General features: G+C 35.7%; 1 protein-coding gene across 5 annotated transcripts in view; it reads left to right on the top strand.

Annotated features, from left to right (window-relative positions):
* Positions 1–23,198, top strand: part of DIAPH3 (diaphanous related formin 3) — a 203,065-nt gene that overhangs the window by 60,710 nt on the left and 119,157 nt on the right. For 2 of the 5 annotated variants that reach the window (XM_088051853.1, XM_088051854.1), the window contains one exon: positions 22,380–22,412. The exons of the other annotated variants lie outside the window; for them this stretch is intronic. In XM_088051853.1, coding sequence (XP_087907979.1) covers positions 22,380–22,412 — 33 coding nt within the window. The remainder of the gene's footprint in view (positions 1–22,379; positions 22,413–23,198) is intronic. 5 annotated transcript variants of the gene reach the window in all.

The raw sequence follows: 23,198 nt of genomic DNA on the forward strand, positions 1-23,198 counted from the left end.
AAATATTCTTTTACATAGGATATTATCTAGTTCCATGTTCTGAAAACTTTTGTAATAGGGTAGGATGTGTTTGCACTGTTGTAGTTGTTGGCTGGCATAATAGTTGAATATTTACAGTGAAATAGTTGTGTTTTCAGATACATTCTTCTTCTGGAGGAGTTTGTTGCATTCAATGTCATTTAAATTTAAGAGAATGAGGGCATGGACAGCATATCCTGTTGCTTTTAACAATTTCATATTCCTGTTTTATGGCTTTGCTGCTCCACTCTTCCTGTTTTTACCATTTAGTGGAACTCTTACTTTTTAACTCAAGATACTTCTTCTAGAACCTTACTCACCTCTAACATCAGTTGAGTAATGAAACTTAGAAATTTCATCTGCTATATTACTCAGCTTAACAGTTGTAAAGACTAAATGCTTCCTGCTGTGCAATTTGACTTGTCCTTTGATATAGAAATGGCTTTTTCTAAAATTGTAAATGCATGTGTATAGCTGGCAAGGATAAGAAGCTAGAAAGAGCCTGCTTAGGGTGACTGCTTATCTTTGCCATTCCTAGACTGTGCGGTGTAATGTCTTGTGGCACTTAAAATTTTGCTGCAATGTAATTGATATATATGAAACAGAATGTTGGTTTTTGTTGCTGGATTTCAGTGTAAGGTCTTGAGAAATAGTGGGTCATGAAGCAGTGGGAGGATGAAAAAATCAAATCACTGTTCAGCAAGTTTGTTTGAATAAAAGCTGCTACTAAAGCTGACAGAATGGAAGGTAACTGTAGCTGGAATGCATGTAGAGAAACCGGGATTCAAGACATGGTTGCCCATTGCAAAAATCTTGGCATCTGTAATTCAGCAGATCTGTAATGTTGCTGTGAAGAGAAATAAACATGGATAGATGTAGCTATAGCTAATACTAAACCAGGTTAGATCACCTTAACTGCAAAAAGCCAAAAGAGAAAGTTTATTTTCAGTACTAATCTAGTAGTGTGAACTACTGTTCTGTGAACTGCTGTTTTAATGCTGTGTAGAAGAGATGCAGTAGTGATAAATGGACTTGTTCAAACTTTAAAAAGGGGAAGATAGAATCCATTTGCTGCTAGCAGTTGACTCTCAGAATGTACCTGGGATTCTTCCTTATTCAGCAGAATAAGGAAGAGGTAGTGATCAAGTGGGGACAAATGCTGACATAAGCTGAGCTGTGCAGACGCATGCTTTATAATAAATGGAAAGATTCTCAACCGCTTCAACAAAAATAGGTTTTTGAGAGCAGGGTACTCATATGCACTGGAAATACACAGTTCTGACCTCCAGGTTTCTGCTGCTGAGAACCTGGGAGTATAGACCAAAACTCAAAGTAGGAGGCATGTTTGGAACTATGTAAAGCCCTTCTGAAACTACAGTGGCAAAAATAAGTCAGTATGAAAAGAATAGGAGAAATTAGAGACAAAGAATTCCTTGTGTGAAGGAGTTAATACGCCTCTGATTTGTCAAGAAAATAATGTGATTCATTTTGCTAGAACTCATGTTTGCCTTTGGGATGAAATTTAAATTGCGTTATGCTTTACTTTCTTAAAAATAATAACACAGATTGTTAATTTGTACCACTCTTGGTATTTGTTCTGGACTCTCTATATAGCTCTTGGTACTTATGGCACTCCAGAGTCTGAAGCTAAGGCTTATTCTTTGATCACCAGCTGAAGTTTTCTGTTGACTCAGGGTAATATTTATATTCTACCTTTTAAGGGAAAGGGAAGTCATATAGATTTAATCAAATTATAATTCTGCTGCAGGAACTATATTTACATGTAATGATGCTCAGGTCAAATAGAATGAGTATGTTGTTACTAGTAGAACTACTAAGTAATTTTTATACATCTAAGATTAGACTAATTCCTCAAAAGTCTGCAAGGTCTAGAGACTAGGTAGTCAACTATTATGCATACATGAATGTAAAAGGAAGAGAGAGATAAAATCCTATTCTACAGCATTTGGAGTGGCTAACTAAACAATATGTAAAAGAGTCCAACTAGTGCAAAATAGACTTATTTTTCCCTTTTTGTCTTTTCCAGCATTTAAAAAATTGTGACTAATGCAAAGATGTGTGATGAGATAGTAAAGAAATACTGCCATTATTGTTCTCATATGATAAATCATGTTTTTCTTCATAAAAGATGTGTGCAACAACTGAATCTGCATACTAGACTAATTATGCAGAGTCTCTATAGAGACTACATCATCTTCAGTCTCATAGAACTCTAGCACAGATTTTGAGGACCAGGAATTCAAGTAGCTTTAATTATACAAATTTTGTTTGCCTGAATTGCTGGAGGAATGAGAGGCTTTTTTGGACAGAGGTTTAAATACATGCCAATTAGAATGAACCTAAAACTATATTTACAGTATATTTGTCTGATATTACAACTTAGGTAGGTACATTAGATTATGAAATACCTATTTTTGTTGCAGAAATGCACACCCTTTTTAACATAAGATAATATGAAGTTACGTTCACTTTTGTAGTGTGTTGTGGCATTAATATGTTCTCCATCCAACAAAGAGAAAAATTCACTTGTGTGAATTCACAATTCCAGTGTTTCTGTTGTTTAGCTTGTCAAATAGTGTGTAAGACAGAGCAACATTTCAGTGAGAATGAATGCTGCAGATCTCTCCTGCTTGCTTTTTAATAAAATATTCTAAAATGATGAATATTCTCAAAGTTTGCTTGCAATGAATGCTTTCTGAATTTGAATCTGTCTGTTTATGATTGGCTTATCACTTCATTCCTTAATGTACCACAAGAGTGTCTCATAGTACAGTAAATGATCTGTATTACTGAATAGCTATTACAGGTTTGGTGAAACAGAGGAGAGAAAACTCTAAGAAATACAAACGTTGGAAGTAATGTTAATTGTACATCTATAATAATGCAGAAGAAATGTAATTGGCAGATGCACAGGCATTTTTAACCAGAAAACTCTTTTGCACTTTTTGGAAAAGTAAAGCCAGTGTTATTTCCTGCAAGATTTATTTTCAGTGAAATCACATTTGTTGTCTTGTAACCCAGAATCCAGTCGCTTCATTGATTCCTGTTTGTGTCATATTTTTTATATTTCTCTTTCATATTAGGGAGAGCTTTTAACAGAATATCTTAATTTTAAGAAAATAGTAGCATTTTCTTTGCTATTTATATGGAATTGTACAATGAATGTTAAATCTTTAGAGTATATTTAAATCTTGGTAAGCACTTAGGCTGTGAATTAATGGAAGAGGTTCTTTTGTGGATTCTAAATCATGTGGATTCACCTGAATTACCAAATTTACTTTATTCTTTGTATTTTTTTATAGTAGTGATTAAAAGCTTTTAATGTGAAAATTGTGAAAAACTGTTCTAAGATTAGAACACTTTCGTTCTCTTGGAAAATAGTGCTGAAGATTACTGTATAGTCTTCAGTTATACTCTCCACTTCTGAGGAAAAGGTTAAGGTGATTTATATGTTTGGTGTGCATCCTGTTTCCTACAGAAGCTGGAACATTTTTGTCTCTTTCTAAATAAGGTATACGTTATAACTAAACAAATGGGTTATGTTTCTGATTTGAAATAAATCCTCATATCCTATTTCAGAGTTGAGAACTGCATAACTTTACATTTTATTTTACTGCACAGTGCATGCCACTGACTACAAATAAATAACATGCCTTTTAGTAGAGTTTGTGTGGCTCTAACGCTTAAGTGCAATCACAAAAAATTCACTTTAAAATAGGAGGAAATTTATGCAAAGGAAAAGTACTGTATAAATGCAAAGATGAAGAACAATTAAATTTCTTGGAAGTATTTTTACCATGTCGTTTTGTATTGCTTAATACAAGTGAAGGTAAGCAGCTGGGGAAACCATAGTAACTGGTATAGATTATAAAGTTTTTTAAAGTAGATTTCTGGAAAGTGATAGAAGGAAGGACTATTTGCACAAAATCAACCTGTGGATGTATGACTGCACTGCTAGGTTAAACTCCCTTTGAAAATGAAATACATGCTTTTGTTTCAATATCTTAGTTCTGGCACTGCAGTATAGCAGACTTGAAATAATCAAGCAAGTTTCACTGGTTTTAGTAGATAACCAATATTTCAAACTTATTTATTTGGAGAAAAAAAGGATGCAAACTGTTTGCATCTTTCAAAAAGTTGGATAGGTGAATCACTATCAGAGGCAACACTGAGAACACTATATGTTACTTTCCCCCATTTCATTTTGTTAGTTTTATGATCTGGACAGAACAGATGTTGTTATTTACTGTAGTTAATCAGATCAACCTAAAACCCTCTCTCTGTTTTATGTTCAGATACACACTGATAAGTATGTTGATAGGAATCAATCATAGTTCTAATGGCCTTTTTTTTCTTATACATTGCTGTTGAAAAATATTCGTTAATGGTATTTAATAAGTCTTTTACAATAGGAAGCTATGTCTTATTTACTGAGCATTATATGTGAGAGTCCTTGTATCCCTAAGGAAAGAAAATAATCTGGCAGCTAAATAATGTGGTGTCTAGAGGTTTGTGATGCAATTTCCTTGTGCCTTAGATACCTTCATGAGTATGTTATGAACAGAGCAATTTTTGCTGTTACGGTTTCTGATAAATTGACTTGTGGCTACCATTCCTCGATGTTCCTTTCCCTCCTGTTTGGCCTTGTTAGTGTTCTTGTCTTTCAAGGCTTATTTCAAGAGAATCAGAACTTTAATCGACAGTGTATAAAGTCATAAAATTAACTAAATTATCATTGTCTCATTTTATATTTTTTCCCAGTACTTTTTATTAGATTTTTTCTGTGTCAGACCTGTCCAAAATCAATAGTTAAAATGGGTACTCTTCTGAACAGACTTGAATAATTTGCTTATTACAGGGTATATTAAAGCATATAATCTAAATAAAAGTATGCTCCATTTACCTTTATTTGCAGTCTCATTATGGCTTGAGACTATGAGAGTTTAGTGTTTAGTATGATGAGCACACAGATTCTTAGCAGTGTAACTCAGGAGCTTAGAGGGAATACCCTGTAACAGTGTAATCTTTTGTTTGACACACAACGCATTGAAACTTTAAAACCTCGTTTACTCTTGCTAATGTCTTACTTTAGCTACTCTTAATGTACTGTGCAACCCTTAAATGTGTATGAAGTGATTTCACAATTTGATATAAACTGTAGTGTGTTAGGTAGAAACTTCTAATCTAGAATATCTTGATAGAATCCAGTTGTATCCAGTTTGAATTTATGAGGTCAGTCAGACCTCTTGGCCTATAGAAAACTCAGAAATTTCAATGGTTTCTTGGCTGTTAAACACTCCCCTCCAAGAAAAAGAAAATAATACAACCCCCCCACAAATGACCTGCCTTTCTTTGCGCTCTGGAACACTTAATCTCCTTCACTAGTTAATTTTCTAACATTTTTTAAAGGTGTACTTAGGAAGTAAGTTGAAATTGTTTATCAGACTTTTTTAGCAAAAATTATTACAGAAATACTTAGCATTTTTTTCTATTGCTTATGAGCTGAAGCCGGCATTAATTGTGTGAGCAGCTATTTAATTTTAAAAACATTTTTTTAAGAATTATTTTTAGCAACATTAACACACTGGAAAGAGTGTGAAGGTCAAGGTGGAAAATAAGGGTTAGGAGACTGAATTCCCTTATCTTTTTCTGCTAAGGTTCAGCATACTTTTCATACAGTATGAGTGATCCCTTGAATTTAAAAAACATCTCGTAAAATAATTGTTAGTGTTTGGTCTGAAGTCCTCAGGGTGTTGTCAGAAAGCTACTTTTGATATGTATTGTGTGCCTGAAAGCCTAGTTTTTGTGATAGTTAATAAATTCCTACTGCAAAATATTTAAGGCTATTAATTATCTTACGGAGGAGTTGCAGTACAGACTTGCATGGTAGTTCTGTATTCTTAATTAACTTTTTTCCTACAGAATGAGGACTGTTGTTTGTATTCATCTATTAACAAGTTAATGCTGTTGATAGTACCTGGATTTATTTATTAAATACAGCAAGTTGTGCCACATGGAGATTTTGTCTGACCTTGATTGACGCTGGCTTTAGTTACAGAGCTCTGTAACTTGTTTATCACGCAAGTACTCCCTTGTGCTCTGGAGATTTGGTATTCAGTACAATTTGTTTATTACGCTTAAAAATTGATTACTTTGTTACTTGATGGTTTCTATAAGTTTGAAAGTTACATTAATGCTGCTTTCAGTAAGTAAATAATCTGATTCATTCAATTTTTCTTCGAAACTATTTTGACATATTTTTGTCAAGTGGAATGTTCCCATGTGCAACTGAGAACTTGCTCACCTGTAACATGATTGCTACATATATATTAAGCTTCAAATACCAGATTGAGTTCCATCACAGAGACTTTTTCTCAGAAAACTGTACATGCGTGCAATGTTAGTCTGTGTTTCAGAGAGAAGAGATATTCTCCTATTTCTTGGTCATTCAAGACTAAATCTCTAAGATGTTCATAGTACAATAGCTATGCACTTTGTGCATCTACACTGCAAACTGTCTGCTCACTCCAGCTGGTATGCTGTCTGTTTCCACAGTGCTTAGTGTAGTTTAGTTGAGGTGGAATGTAGCATTCTTGTAGGGAGACAGATATGTGAGATATGGACATTCCCTTCATAGAGCAAACCAAACATTCTTATAACTGTAACTGCTATTATTCATCTCCATTTCCTTAATTCTAGTTAATTTTAAACCTCAATCTTTACTTTGAGGACTTTACATATACTTGTAAGAATAGGTAGATGAGAACTATAGCTGTTGCTATTACTGTTCCTATTTGATGTGAACAAATGTTTAAAGATGATAGTTCAGTTGCTTAAGTATAAATGATAAATTTTCTGAGTTTTAGCATGTTTAAATCTGCCTGATGGTTTAATGGCTGAGATAATTTAAATTAAATAAACACTTCTGTTACCTTAGATCTCGAATGGTTTAAACTAAATCAGATACTCATTATTGAATAAGGAATATGACATATCAATATATGATTTAAAAAAAATATGTAAGCAGTCTTGTTGTAATCAACAAGATTACTCTTCTAAAAAAAACTTAATAATGATCAAGAATTATAGTTTGTACTGTTATTTTCTAGTAGAAATAGTAATGAACTGTTAAATGTCTGGCTCTACACTACTTTAGATTTTTCAGTACGTTTTCAGTGTTTCTGTGTTTCTATGTTTTTCTTCGATTTTGCATTCATTATCTGAAGTCAATATAATGTCTTACATTACATTCTTGTACCACACCTTTTTTTTACGTATCCAAATACTTTTTAAAAACTATTTATGCATGTAGTTTTGGCTTTCTGTTGCCTCCTGCCTTCACCATAGCAACTATATTCTTGAATCTTTTTTCAGCCTGTATTTTGTCTTACATTACTTTGATCTTTCTACATGTAAAAAAGATTCCAAACTTTACTCATCATACATTCATATTAAAAACAAATCGTAACATCACATTGAATAAGTTGCTAATTTGTACTTCTCTGTAAACCTTGCAACCTCTGCTTTTTAAATAAATAGATATGCATGCTATGGTTTTAGAGATTAGGAAGCAAAGCATCCTTATTTTTTCCTTCATTTTTTGTTGCACTTTAGAACTGTGATTTTTAAAAATATTTGGTTAAAAATATGATTTTTAATATGTGCTGAAAATAATGGTTATGCAGCTTTAAGTATAGATTTTTTTTTCCCAGTCTGAAACAGTAGTAGTTTTTTAAAATATGTTTTCTACTATGGTTAACTTGTAGATTTAAATATACCCATAGAGATTTACAACCATTATACCTTTATAGTTTCTAATGAAGAAATGTCATCTTATACCAAGGTATCAGTTTTTCTTGGAAAAGGCTTTTATCATGATGGATTTTAAGATAAAATCATAAAGTAATATTTTGTAAATTTCTCTAATACATAAAAAATATTTTTTTTTTCTACTGACTTTCAGATAAAATACAGGGCATAGCTTAGAAATAATTATGCTTCTAGATATGTACAATATTTCAGTATAAACCTAAACAATTATAGCTTTGCATATTTATTGATGGAATTAAAATGATGTCCCTGAGTGCCATGTATAGTCAGTCTATGTGTTGATTTGAAGTTAAGCGGATGAAAAAAAATATTTTAAAAGTTGAACAGCTCTGTTATTGTTTTTTGATTTGTAGCCTATGTGGTTGCATTTTTCTCAGAAAGTAAATGCAAGAAGGCAACTCTGGATCATTTTTGTGGTGAGATAGCTTTAGAAGTAGAATTATTGTGCAGTCTCAGTATCTCCAATTGAAAACCTGGATGATAGTAAGGGAAGTTGTAGCTGTCACAAGTGCATGTCCCAATCACTTAATAATGGATCAATTATGTTGGTACTGCTGATCAACAGCAATAAAAAATATAAACATTATAGGGCTAGAGTAAGCTTACGTATTTCTAATCTCAGTGTCATATTTTTGCAAGTATATTTTAGCACAGAGAAATATTGCTGTTTGGTTTTAGGTGGTGCTGAATAGAGGTAATTTGGAACATTGCGACGGTAGACTCAGTATTTGGGGACCTAACTTTTGAAACATTAGGCAATCTTTTTGATTTATTTGGCTTGCTATTTCAAATATTTGAAGCAGTATGGAAAGAAGTACAGCTAAAAGGGACTGGAAAGCTTTGGAAGAAGGATTTTGCATTTTTTTTTCATTGTACAATACAGTCCTGGTTATGTACGGTGTTAGTGAGGACTGTTTTAACATAGTCATGAAAAACTGAAGGCTCTGCTTGGAAGAGGGAAACTGCTGTATAACCTCCCTTCTTCCTCTTACAAACAATGTAAATACAGCACATTTTTCTCCAGGTTGACTGGGTAAAAGGCATTTTGGGTTCAACTGCTGAGCGATTTCCAAGACACAACAGCTTCCTATTTTCTTTCTGAGGAACAAAGGCTTAATTTTTTAGAGTGGATAAAAAAGACAAAAGTTGGAATTACTTTCCTGATTTTCAATATTGACCAAACCAGTTTTTAAACCCACCACCTCAATTATAAAACATGACAGCATGAATATGCTGTTATGATACAGTATCTCCTTTTATACACTCTGTAAAGTATTTATACACTCTCCTTTAATACACTCTGTAAAATTAATGAATAAGAAATGAAATGAAGAAGAGAATCTTTTTTTCAGAGGTTCATGAACTGAAGTATGATCATCTCCACTCTGTGTAATGAAGGAAGATTATTGTATTTGACTATGGACAGATTATGGACAAACTATGGACCACTTCCTTTCCTGGAGGTTTCAGTGTTTTTACCTCTGATAAGGGAAAAGAAGGAGAGAAGGGCAGGAGCATAGCTGACAAAGAACAATAGTGACTGCTTAATGTTTAGAAATCTTGTTTTCTGAAGGCAGAAACCAAAATATGCTCCCTATGACTATATGGCATTTTTCCATTCTTGTACTTAATTTTGGGCAAAATTAAGCTGCCATGATGCTTGTTTTTTGTTTTTACATGTACAGAAGCTTTTGTCTTTTTCTTTACAGTAAGGTTTATTCATCCAGAATGTACAGATACTATATATATATATATATTTCTTTTTAGCAGTGGATGTTTTATCTGCTTTCGATTTTTTGGATTAAATTTCCTTCCTAAAGTTTATCAGTCTAAAATTGTGATGGGTATGTGTCTTAGGATGCACTTGAGGTCCAATGGAGCCCTAGGAGAGAAAATAACTCAAATGGGTAGACGGAATTGCATCTGCCATCTCTCTTTCCATAAAGTGCTTCCGTAAAGTACTGTTAGCTTTTGACTTTTTCTTAATCCCATTTTCCAGAATAAGTAGGGGAAGTCTAAGAGCTTTTTGAACTTAGTCTTTTATAGTGTAAGTGTTGGAAGTGTGAGAAGTATAGACAAACAATGCTTAAGTATTTGGGAAAATAAAACTACCACCATCTGCCCACCAGCCCTCCCCTTCCCCCCCCCCCCCCCAGTAAAAAAAAGGAAAAAAACAAACAAAAAAAGAAAGCTGTAGGAGAAACACAACCAACAGCTCCAACAGCTTACTCTCCATTCTTGACTTGCATTAGTCTAGTTAAACCAAAACAAAACATCATGTTTGGCGCCTATCTGTTGTAAGTGTGTCAAATTCTGTATTGTAGAGGCCCCAAAAGACTTCATTTGCAGATGCATCAGACATTATTACAAGGGAATGTGTGGGACTTAGGATGAATAAGCATTGATTGCTATAGGGAGAGAACTTTATGGTAATAGTGTGGTTGTTGGTTGCTTCAAATGCATTTATGATTTTACCAGCTACTCTCTTCCTGATATCTCTGAGCATCTTATTGCTTTTAAAAGAGTGACATTTATTCTGTAAACTCCAGGATGCTGTTCTAGGATGTAACAGATGGTGAGTAGAGCACAGTAGAGAGATACACAACTGTGAGAGAGAGAGAGATTTCTTGTCAGTAATTTGAATTCATTGACACATGTTATCCACATGTACAGCTGTAATTTTTTCTATTTTGAATATACAATGTGGAAAGTAAAGATCCTGCACCATGTTTGTATGGGAACATCCCCAGCTTTGGGGAAGACCATGATGACTTAATGTATGCCTTAAGAAGTGGCAGTGGTTCAAAGACTTATGCCCTTAAGACTGGAAACTATACATTTCTTCTCAGCGTTGCCTTTGGGAGCTAGGTGCTGCAGAAGACAATTAATTGATTAAAACCTGGTTTTAAACTGTACCTGAAATATCTCCCACTCCCTGAAGGCTTGTTTGATGCAGAAAAGTAAGCTTTCCTCCCTCCCTCCCTCCCTCCGCCTGCCTACCTGCCTGCATTCCTTCCTGCCTGCTTGCCTGCCTGCCTTCCTGCCTGCCTTCCTGCCCTCCCTCCCTCATTTCCTCCCTCCCTCACTTCCTTCCTTCCATTTTTATAGCTCTTCTTTCATCACCAAACTTTTCTTTTTATCTTAGTAAAAAGAATGAATAATTTCTGCAGATATCTGTCACTTAATAATAATACAACTAAAACCCATTTTTATTATGAAGGCTGCCTTCTAACTATGAATAATTTTGAAGAAATAATGTTTTTCTAGATATGGAGATTTTTCTGTTGTTGAAATGGAACACTTTAATTTCAACAATTTCTGGGAAACTACAGATAAATGTAGTGGAAGTTATCCTCTGAATTCGAAAAAGGTTGAGTTCTGGGGCAGCAAAAGTAAGAGATAATGCAGCATAGAAGTGCTTCTTCTAGAAGAGACAGGGAACATTATCATCACATAGCAGTGTATTAAAGGAGTTAGACATCTGAAAGATTTTTCTAACATTGTTTTATAAGTAATCTTGATAGGTTTTGTGCTTTGTTTTTTTGGGGGTTTTTTTGGGTTTTTTTTTGGTTTGGCTTTTATTGGTTTTTTTATCAGTACATTATAATAACCATAGATTAGGTAGATATATAGTGTATTTTCCTTTAGATTGTTATGGAATACAATTATACAGCTCTATATACAATTGTTTTCCTTAGTGATTTGTACTTGAACTGAATTGTTTTGTTACATTCCTAAATATGACACTGATCTTGCAGAGGAGTACAGTGAAGTTACCATCAGAGTTTTGTAAAGGTGGTTTGTGATTTGGGAGTTGTATAAAATATTCTGGTTATTTTATTAGCATTTAAATGAATGAATGACAAATTAAGCTTCAGTTTATATCATGTGACAATTTGATAAATACTGTGGAGCTGTGAGCACACATATTTCAATATATGGCATGTGTTCTGGAGAAATTTCTGTCTTAGAAAATACAGTGCAACTGGGTCATTAAAGCCTAAAATATGTTAGGCTCTTTTCTTTAGTTGCTAATGAAATATCTTGAAAGCTGCTGAACAGGACAGATGACTTTTAAAACTAATTGTAATTCACTGAAGGCACACTGTAATCTATAGGAAAGTTCACCTCTGCACTGTTCCTGTCCAGTTGTTGTCTCAAACAATTATCAGCAAGTTATTGTTCTGGTATGAGCCATGTCATGCTTCAAAGTGAGATGAAAAAAATAATGAGGGTGCATGAATGCTTGTTAAGTAGATACAGTTATGCTCAGTTATGCTCTCAACATTCTTCACTATGACTGTTGAGATTGAGGCAATGTACTCTAATGAGACCATGCAAACAAATGTGCTGATTGACAGCTCTTGCTTTAGCAATAAAATATATTGGCTAAATTTGTACTTTGTTTCAGAATAATCCTTGAAGTGCTTGTGCACATAAGGACTTTAACTTATGCTGTGGACCATTATTGTTTTTTTCTTTATTCAATTATGTAAATTCATTTCACTGCTTTTATTAGAAACTGTGCATGATATTTAGTGATGATTGCAAGGGAATCATGCATCATTTAGTAGTTATAACAAGGGAATACTGAAGGGGTTTATATTTACTTTTGCTGGGAAAAGAAGACATCACCTTTTCTAGAAGTTACTTTCAAAAATGACAGGACTTTGTTTCATAGATTTATTAATTATTATATCAATGATATGCAGAAACACTGAACAGTTTTGCTACAAAATTATGATCAAAGACACGGTGGTAGATAAAAAAAGGAGTATGAAGTGTGTGTCAGATTGAGCATATGAAAAGTAAATGATGCTAGACAGTAGATAAAATTTTAGTTTTTTTGAGAAGATGATGGTCTTTCTAAGCAAAACAAATATGATCAGTTTAACCTCTGGACTGCAGTAGGACTGCCCTTATACCAGTATTAATGAAAAGTGGGATTAGCTGCAGACTCATAAAACAGGTAAGATTAAGAGGATGTGGGGAATATTGAAAAAGGGAGCATTGGATTTTATGAGACTATTAGTACAGTTTCTGAAGTTTTGGGAATAATCATTTATTAAATACTCTCCATGATTTGTTACATATCTTCAGAAAAGATGGCAGAGTTTGGAAGCATTTTCAAATTCAAGGAGGCTAGGATGTTACAGAAGCTGGATGAGTGGAAAGATAAATTTGAGAAAAAAGCCAAATACTTAAGTATGATTGGCAAATTTTACATTAGTTTTAAGTTCTATTAATTCTGAAAGAGCTTGCTCTATTCAAATACATTTCAAGTAACCTCAGGATAGTTATCTACATATAGGATCTACAAAATCAAAACCACAGGACTTCTTTTATACAAAAGCTTTAGCTGTAACTTTACTTGTATTTAAACATAACTCTACTCACATAGCAAAAAAAAATTAACACGTTCAATCCCTTGTTCACATTGCTAAATGCTATTATATTTGCTTGCCTGGTACTTACCAGTATGCTATTGAGGCCTCAGTGTGTACCTGATGGTTGCAGGGGTACCAGTACAGAGAGCCGGACTGGAGGATAGCCAGCAGTCTCTAAAAAGTTTGTTGCTGGCTTTGCATGGATGCCTTGCTGGCATTCCTCTGCTAATAGTGGATTATGGAGACCTGTAGTAGCTGACTGACTACTTAAAGGTGGTAGAGTATTGGCGGTGGTTGAGAATGGAAAGTATGAGTGCTGGTGTAGTTATAGCATAAGAAATCAAAGAAACCTGAAATTAAACACCTGAGAAAGAATCAGTCTGCAATGAGCTCACACTTCTCCAGTCCATTGGGATGCATTTGATACTGTGTAAGAGCATGGCATAGTTCCCTTGCCTTCTCTTGTAGGCAGGGAATCAGAATTTAGTGGAGGTGCTAATGCCTGAAATTTAACAGTGTGAACACAAACTTTAGGTCAGCACTAGAATCTGTGATTTTTATTTCAGTTTATGTACACGTGGGTACACATATATATATATAAATATGGAAGGGAAGGGAAGGGAAGGGAAGGGAAGGGAAGGGAAGGGAAGGGAAGAGAAGGGAAGAGAAGGGAAGAGAAGGGAAGAGAAGGGAAGAGAAGGGAAGAGAAGGGAAGGGAAGAAGAGCAGAACAAATTCTGGATTTCACAGAAATGTTTCCTGTAGGGAAGCATTGTCATTAATATGTTTACAAGTCATGTTTTGTAATGTGACTTTCAGTTCTACTGTCCCAGACTCAAGGCAGATTAAATCACAGATGTGTAGAAGCTGCTGGTATCATCAGGTGAAGAGATTAAATGGATTTGAAATATTTAATTAAAAAAACCCAAAGATCATGCTGTAGTGCTAAGACATTTTCTTATTCTTTTAGAAGAGCGTTAGAAAAGGAAAAGAACTGTTCCAACCACAAGAAATAAGTAAAACTAGTCATGAATAAATTTAAACTGCAGATTGGTTCAAGACAAGTAGTTCAGAGAGATTCAGGCACACTTATCTTGAGAATGCTTCTTTAAGAAAAATACCTCAATATTTTGAAGATAGACTTAACAAAATTATGAAAAATTTATCTGCTGTGCTTTGTTTTAGGAGTGACCTGAACTTTGGACGATGAATTCTTATTTTACATTTATTAGATGACACAGTAGCTACTATTATTGTTGCAAAAATTTACAAATAAGGGATAGATTTGCATTCCTTTATCTTCTCTCTCCTGCTCCCATACACCACATAAGGTTAATGTTTGTAAGTAGCAGGTTTATGAGGGGTGTGTGAGGAAGAGAGTGGGCTGCACTCTGCAGGATGGGAAATCCACAGTGATTTGTCTTTTTTTAGCCTTACCTCCCAGATTTTCCAGCTCCTAGGGATTGTAACAAGGGGTAACCAGTCTCACTCAGAAGGTTCAAACCCAGGCATCTGACTGGCAAGGCCATTGCTACTTTCAGGCTGCTTTCAGCTAATACCATCATCCTGAAGGTCTAGTCACACTGGCTGGCTATATACCAGTATTTCATGTCTTATGTTGTTAGAAGTGTCCCATCCTCATCTCCAGACATGGTTAAGGTGCTTTGAGGTAATTTAGGGGCTAATGTGAGAGTGCTCTTTATTATCTCTGATATCCTTGGTTTCCTCTGCCTTTGTAATTTGGCAGTCCACTGCTGACTGTGGCTCTTCATTCGGTTTCAGTGAGGATACACCAGCTCCTCCCTAGTAATCCTGGTTTGCTATTCTTGTCCATTTGCCCTTTCAGTTTGGAGTCCCATGTACTGCTGTTTCTTGTCACAAGTTAATGATCAGTCCTTTGTCAGGTTGGTACTGCCCCTGCCTTTGTGGTTTGTGAGGCACTGACAGTGCTATGAGGTGACAGTGGTAGCTTAGTAAGGTTTTTGTCCCTCTTATGTCAGATCATTTATTCCTGCCCTTGCACTACCCCATCTATTCTACTTCCATGTCTTGGGTTTTTTTTTTTTTTTTGTATAGTCACTCAAAGAATTAGATTGAAAGCCTGATCCAGTGTTTCCCTCCTGGAAATATCTTGAATTGTTTTAAGTTAATATCAGAGGTTAATAAAAGAATTAAAAATAATATCAGAACACATAGAGTATCCTTTATAAAACTGTTCGGCAAAAGTACTTATAGATGAATAACATATAATGCAGTATGTGTTCTGCAATAAAATTACTTCAACATAATAACTAATAAAAATTGTTGTTCTTGTGAATTGAACTATTCAGGATAATAAATAAGGATATTTAGTAAAGCTGATTTTGAGAGCTGGGTGCTGGTAAGACTATACAACACTATTGCACACAAGTGAAATGAACCCCACAGTTTAAAGGAAGGAGATGAGATCTTGATGGAACAACTTTTCTGTCAGAAATGTATCTTCAACCTATGCATATTCAGATGGTACTTGTTAACTTTAAATCTTACAGTAACACAGATCAAATCAATTAAGTAAAATGTCTCTCCTATCAGTTAGTGTACTGTTCTGAGAAATGACCCTTATAAACAAATGTTTAATTGAAAATGTATAATTTCTGATTATAATTTTCATAATAGCAAATTTCATGAATTTGTTCTGTGCCATATTTCAGTGGCAGGCAAATCCGGTGCTGCTACATGTAGGAGTCCAGTTCTCTTTCTTGTTTGATAGTATTTACTATCTGTGCAGAGAAGTGGTGCAACTGATAAAATATATATAAAATATATAAAATATACAGATAAAAATAGGAAAATGGTGAACAGCTTCTTTCAGACACATTGCAAGCTTCTGCTCAGCTGGGATCACAGGATTGTGCTCTTTGAGCAACAGAACACGTCAGTTCATTGATGCTGAAGGGAAGAGATCTAACTGATGTCTTCTGCCCTGCATCTGGTTATGTGGCCTGCCCCACTTTGGTGCTTGTTCGATTACGCCATAAGCTGATTAAACTTGCTACTTTGATAGCAGACTTTTTCCCCCCACGTTAATTTTTTGGTCATTTTTGTCAGTTGAAGTTTTTGAAGTACATTGATTATTATGTTACCCTTTTCATAAATTCTAGGAATATGCAAGCAAGAGGAAAGCAGAATGTGTAGGGGAAAGAATGGATTCCCATGTATTTCCAGAAAGTGCTCAGCTATGTGTTCAAAATGTGACTTTTGGAATCATAGGATAGTTGGGATTGAAAGGGACCTTTAAAGGCCATCTAGTCAAACTCATCTGCAATGGCAAGGACATATTCAATGACATCAAACTTCTGGCCTGACTTCAAATGTTTCCAGGGATGAGGCCTCCACCACTTCTCCGGGCAACCTGTTCCAGTATTTCCTCACCCTCATAGTAAAAAAACGCAACTATATATCTAATTTAAATCAACTCTTTTTAGGCTAAAGCCTCCTGTCACAATAGACACTAATTTTTATAAGCCCCCTTTAAATATTCAAAAGCTGCAAGGTCTCCCTGGAGGCTTCTCTTCTCCAAGATAAACAAATCCAGCTCTCTCAGCCTGTCTTTGTAGAAGTGCTGCAGCACTCTGATTGTTTTTGTGGCCTTCCTCTGGTCCTGTTCCAAGAGTTCCATGTCCTTCCTGTGCTGGGGACCCCAGAGCTCGATGCAGCACTCCAGGTGGGGTTTCACCAGAGCGGAGTAGAGGGGCAGAATTGCCTCCTTTGATCTCTTAGCCATGCTGCTTTTAATGCAGCCCAGGATGTGGATGGATTTATGGGCCACAAGTACACATTGCCAGAACATGTCCAGTCATTCATCCACTAGCAACCCCAAGTCCTCTTCCAAAGGTGGAAAAACCTTGAAATACTATATGTTCAAAGACTTCTAGTCTTTAAAAGTCAAGGGCTGGAAACATCTGTATTAAATTGAAAGTTAAGATTATGATGAGGCAATTTTGTCAGTGTAGTAAATTAAGATATAAAAATGAAAAATATACTTCTACTTATTCTTGTGAATAAATAATAAATAGCAATATTTTCAGAACTTGCACAGTAAGAAGAACTAAAATTAGCTTGTATGTTGGACTTTGGTCTAGAAATAAGCCAAGTCCAGCTTCTAGAAGCTATTTAGTGAAATTTAAAGAGTTTTGATATCAAACAAAGTAATGAATTCTTCATTAAAAGATTAAAAAAAATTAACTGGTAGACATACCTAAAAAAACCCCCAGAGCATAGTTAAGGAAATACAGGGACTGCAGCATATTAAACATATTTAACAAATGCTACATAAAATCTATAAGCAACAGAAGCCACCTCTTTGAATGTCTCTTTTTCATGCAGGTTTCGCTTAGGAGTATATGCTTTTATTTTAATTCTGAGGACTTGAGTAGGTTTCTGATTGTAACTGCTTTGTGATTTAGAACTAAGGTGTTAAAATTTTCATACTATTGAATTTTAAGCATGGATAAAAATGCTATACAAAAGTGTGATTTAGAGTTTTATATCTACCTTCCAGAGGAAAAGTAAAAAAAGAAAGAGCAACGCACCTTTTTTCCTGGTGCCAGTTGCTGAAGCTCTGAATTTTTTCTGTTTGACCAATAATGAACTTACCTCCAAGCTGGGCTTTGGGGGAACACCACACTAGAGCAAGAAACATGACTTCCGTGGTCATCAGAGTGAGTTTTAGAATAGGTCAGTAAAGTGGACAGTAACAGATTGCTAAGACCAGCTGGTATTCACCCTGGACTTCTAAGGGAACTGAAGGATGAAACAGCTGAGCTATGAGCTGTGCTGTGTAAACTATGACTTGGACTTATACCAACATCAGAGGAAAGGAAGCAAGGTGACAAATGTGACGACAGTTTTAAAAAAGGCTTGAATACAATTGCCAAAGTTGGTACCAGGGGTGGACATATTGTAGATTATCAATGATAAATGGCAGAATTAGGTAACAATTTAATAAATTCCTGATATACTGGCAAAATAGGGTTTTTGGAACTGTTAGGAAAGGAAAACAAAATAATACGTAAAAGTGTCATTGTAAAAGTTCAAGCTTTGCCCACATCCTGCATACTCTTTGTGGTTTCCTTTCTTCTTACTAATTCAAAGTAATAGTAGAGGTACAGCAAAACTGATCAAGATTATAAAAATGAAGTCTTTCTTTGTACAATGCATAATTAAGAGTTGGAACTCCATGCTGAAGGACTTTAAAATTTATTAGTTTTAAAAAGCAATGACACAAATGTGTGGAAGAACAATCTGTCAAGGATTTTTAAATGAAAAAATTTTGCTCTGGATTTCGACAACGTCTGAAAGGCAACTATTGAACACCAAATAGTGGAGGGGAACACTTGCTGCTCCAATTTTCTATCAGTAATGCTATGGTCTTCCTTGAATCAACTGTGCTCCCTTTGGGTGGGTACAGATGCACTCAGATCTGTTATTCAGCTTCTGATGCCTTTGACAAGTGATGGATCAGCTTTGTAAGGCCCAGAAAGCTAAAGCTTGATGGTAGGAATATATCTTAGAATGGGGAGATATGAAAACAATAGAATTATGTGTCTACTGGCACTAGACTCTTCTGCTGGGAACAGCAGAATGTTTTGCTTTTCCCTGTCCAGCAGACTCCATTGTAGCAGAAAGCTCATTTCAGCCTCCCGTTTTATCTTTCCCCTAAGACAAGAATTAATGAAGTTTCAGATGTTTCCAAGAGTTGAATCAGCCTTGGTTAAAACTTTCAGTTCTAGTGGGGAGCCCAGCAGGTGTTCAGATTGTAGCTAAGAGAATGACTGTTCTGATTTTGTATGCCATATTTCTATGAGCATTTTAGTTACTTCTTAGGAAATAATACTTCAGGGTTGTTTTTTTTTTTCCCTTCAGAATTTTGTCAGCTGCTGTTAAAAAATGTGAGAGTTTAATATTCTTGGTTTAGAGTGAACTATCATTTAAAACAGAACTTTAAGTGATGAGCAGTCCCTGATGCTAACAATTGTGTTGATACAACATTAGGTTGCCTAGTTTGGGAAGCAGAATATTTATCAGCTTCCTGTTCTTTCAGTGTTCAGGCATTCTTCCTACTTCTGTGGGCTATGCCTGGTGACCTTATTTTATCCTTGTTTTCATAAAAAAAGGTGTTTTCAATGCTATTGTAAAACGACTTAGATCTAGTTCACAATTTCTTTTGTATTTTAAAGTAGATTGTGCTGGTGAACAAATCAATATGAAATATGCAAGTGGAGCTGATGGCACTGTGTAGTGTCATGGTCTAGGTAATTAATAGGCTTGGTGGTGGCCTTTTTAATTTTTTTAAATTTTTAATTTTTTTTGAGACTAAAGGTTTGTTTTGTTTTGTTGCATGTCATATTATAGGACAGTAGCATGCAGCTGTTAAAACAATCCAAGTCTTCAAAAATTTCTGTCCTGCCAGTTAGAAGACAAATATTCCTTGTCTGGCCTTCGATTTCAATACTGGCATGGCCACACCTGGAATACTGTGTCCAGCTCGAGGCCCCCCAGTGAAAGAGAGCCATGGATGTACTGGGAAAAAGTCCAACTAAGGGTCATGAAGATGGTGAAGGGACTGAAGCCTCCCTCCTGTGCGGAAAGGCTGAGAAAGCCGTGGATGTTTAACATGGAGAAGGGGAGGCTCAGGGGGATCTTGCCAGCTCACATAAACACCGGAAAGGGAGAGTGCAAGGAGAATTGAGACAGACACTTCTCAGTAGTGCCCAGTGATAAGAAAAGAGACAGTGGCCACGAACTGAAACACAGGTGGTGCCTCCTGAAGATCACAAGCCACTTTTTTATTACTTTGAGGGAGACTGAGCACTGGCACCAAGTGCCCATGGTGGTTTTTGACTCTCTCTCCAGCCTTAGGGATGTTCAGAAGCCACCTGAATACAGTCCTGGGCATCTGGTAAGGGGATTGGACCAAATGACCAAATACCCTGCTACATGGGACACAAGTTATCATTTACTTTTAAGAATTAGAGTTCTATACAGATGAAGTAGGCATCTACTTCCATAATGACGCTCCGTATGGGTACATTCTTTGAGTCCATGACCCCAGGTCATGTTCTTTCATTTTTCATTTTTCAGTGAAGAGAGGACACAAGATGACTTGTCTTAGCTAAGAGGCTAGGAAAAGTGCAAGGTCATGTGTAATTTTCTGTACGCTTTGTTACTTAGTGACAAAATAACTCTATTTAGTGACGAAATAACTCCACTGAGTGTTCTATGTAATGTTGTTTTCAAGTTTCATCTGAAATAGGAATTCAGACTTTTAAAAAGAAATGTTCATATCTAAATGTTCAGATATATTCCTTTTGAAGCTTGTATTTCAAAGGTTTTCTTTGTTTTTTTCCACTAGGATGATGTATTTTAGAAGTTTTTTTTTATCTTTAGCATACAGATGCACAGACATGATTTTTCTTACAAAGATTGTGGGTAGCAGATTATATCAAGACTTTTGTCAGAAATAGAAATGTGTATTGCAATTCATGAATGTAGATTATTTCAGTGGCACCTAGCAAGAATGTAATAGTTTCAGAGTTTTACAGAGGAGCTCCATAGGATCCAGTCCACAGTTTTATGAAGTGCTGTTCTGCAGGCTTCCAAGTGTAGTTTGTAAAACAGACCTATCACCACTCTTTTCAGGACCCTAATTTCAGTCAGGTCATTGCCACAGATGGAAGTAGTTGACTACATTTGAATGTGTATGTGGATCTGAATTTGAAGGAGACAATAAAAGCAATCTGTCTAGGATCTAAAACTCCTTTGAGGTATTTGTGTGTGTGTATGTTGGCAACCACATCTGTTAATTTTACAGTCTTGTTAATAAGGATGTGGGGTGTGAAGATAAGAGGAAATGCAAAGGGTGGGAGGTGCATTCTGTGTGTTTCAAAGTGCTCTAGCACTTTGTTTCTTGCCTGAGAGGGCAGAGCAGGAGCATCCAATGAGGTACTACTGACAAAATATAGTTCAGATGCAAGGGCTATGTGTGTGTCCCACAGTGGGATAGATTTAGTGTATGGACAGAACCTTAAAGGGTGTGTGGTTTTCTCTTGTATAAAAGCTATAAAAAAATGTAATTTTGAAAAAGTTAATGCTTTAGTAAGATCAAACTTCTGGAGCTGTGAGAACTGTCTGTGTATGTTGTGATCCCCTGGTTTCTTCTCTAATTAGCATGGTAACATCTCACATCTATTTTCCTCAAATAGTCACATCCTTTCTGCAGCAGCTGCCCACTCCCAGTAGGCTGTTTTCTTTTTTTCCACTGTAAGCAGATGTGCCCATTTACTTTTTTTTGTATATTTTCCCCTATATTCCAGTGCTCTCCACAAATGAACATATAACTGCTTATTTTCTTTGATTTCCTTTTAGTCTAGATTCTTACTTCACCTGTTCAGATATTTCTATTCATTTTCCTCTGTTGGGATTTTTTCCCCCCTTTTTTCTTGTTGGAAATAGAGAAAAGTTATGTTTCTTGGGATTTTGGGGGTGCTTTTTTTTTGCCATCTGTCATGGTTTAGGAGTGGCACTCCCTCATTTAGTGGCCCCCTCCCAGCTTCAGTGGGAGATAAAAAAGGCAGAGATCATGGACTGAGATAAAAGCAATTTACTGGAAACACCAATGAGATAAGAACAGTAACAGCAACAATATTAATAACAAAATTTAACAAAAAGAGAGTGATTTGCAGGTAATTTCTCACTGACAGGAACAAGGAACAAAATGGTGGACAAGACCATCTGGTCAGGACTCCATTCATTCATTACCCCACCACTCCATTCGTCACTTGGTTCCTTGGAAAAGGAATGGCTTTTCCTTCCCCCTCTTTTCCAGGAAGCAAGAGAGAGACCCATTTCCCTCCTCCCATGCCATGAGGTGAGATGGGATTGAGTAGCACAGTGTCTTGGCCATGGCCACACGGCTCCACAGGACCTGTGCCCTTTTCTGAAACCAGGACAGTAACAAAGGAGGTAAAAATTTCTAGAGGCAGTAGAAGGTATCAGAGTTTTCAGTGGGAAGTTCAGCATTTCAAACCAGCTAGAAAGGTAATACATGTCCTCTGCTTCTTATTGCTGCGAACTACCTAAGGACGTGACCTGAATTCTGCTGAAGAAGTGTCATGTAAGTTTGCAGTAATTTAGTTTGTTGCATAGTTGTAGAACTCTACATACAATTCCTGCATAAGTTTCCTGGAGTAGATACGTTCTATGCTTATATGTTTTTCCTTAGTGTTGCAATGCCTTAAATAGTGCTGTAGCCATGTGCATATCCTCCTCCTGGGTGAAAATTCCTGAGGCTATTAGCCAGTTCATTTGTAGCATTGTTTCTTGATTTGGAAGCAGGGAATTAAGTAGTGCATGTTTAACTGTTAATCTTTTTGCATGTTTGTATTATCTTGACTATAAGACTCGTAATGAATAAATTCTGCTTTCTAGTGCTGGAAGATGGAAACTTTTATTTTTTTTAATTTCTGCCCCTATTAGTGTCCAGTTTGAGGCAGTCAGGGCACATTTAAGCTAATTAGTAAATTTAGATAATTTACCTTTTTTTATTGTGAACTACAAAGGAAATTATGTTGTTTCATTTGAAGTTCCAAGTTTCTTTGCGAAGTTCCAAGGTACCCATAAAGCATTGTACTGTTTTCATTAAGGCGTTAAAATTGCTTGGAACCTGTGCTGCAGGGATGTGCAGGTGTTCTAGGAGAATCTGCAATTCTAGGGTTGATATGACTTTGAGGCAACACAAAAGTAATGTTTTTAAGAGTTACTGTTTTCAGTGTGTTGTTGAAGAAATTAAGAAATTTGAGAGGTCTGTTAAAGTGTATAACTGCAGGCGAAAACAATCATGTGATTTGGGGATCAGCAGCCTCTTCACGCCCCCTTCTGGGTTCAGTAAGGGCTCTTCTTC

This window comes from Pseudopodoces humilis, chromosome 2, assembly GCF_049639895.1.
Source record: "Pseudopodoces humilis isolate 2021_Gansu_Grassland_sample_001 chromosome 2, ASM4963989v1, whole genome shotgun sequence".
In the NCBI taxonomy this organism is placed as follows: domain Eukaryota; kingdom Metazoa; phylum Chordata; class Aves; order Passeriformes; family Paridae; genus Pseudopodoces; species Pseudopodoces humilis.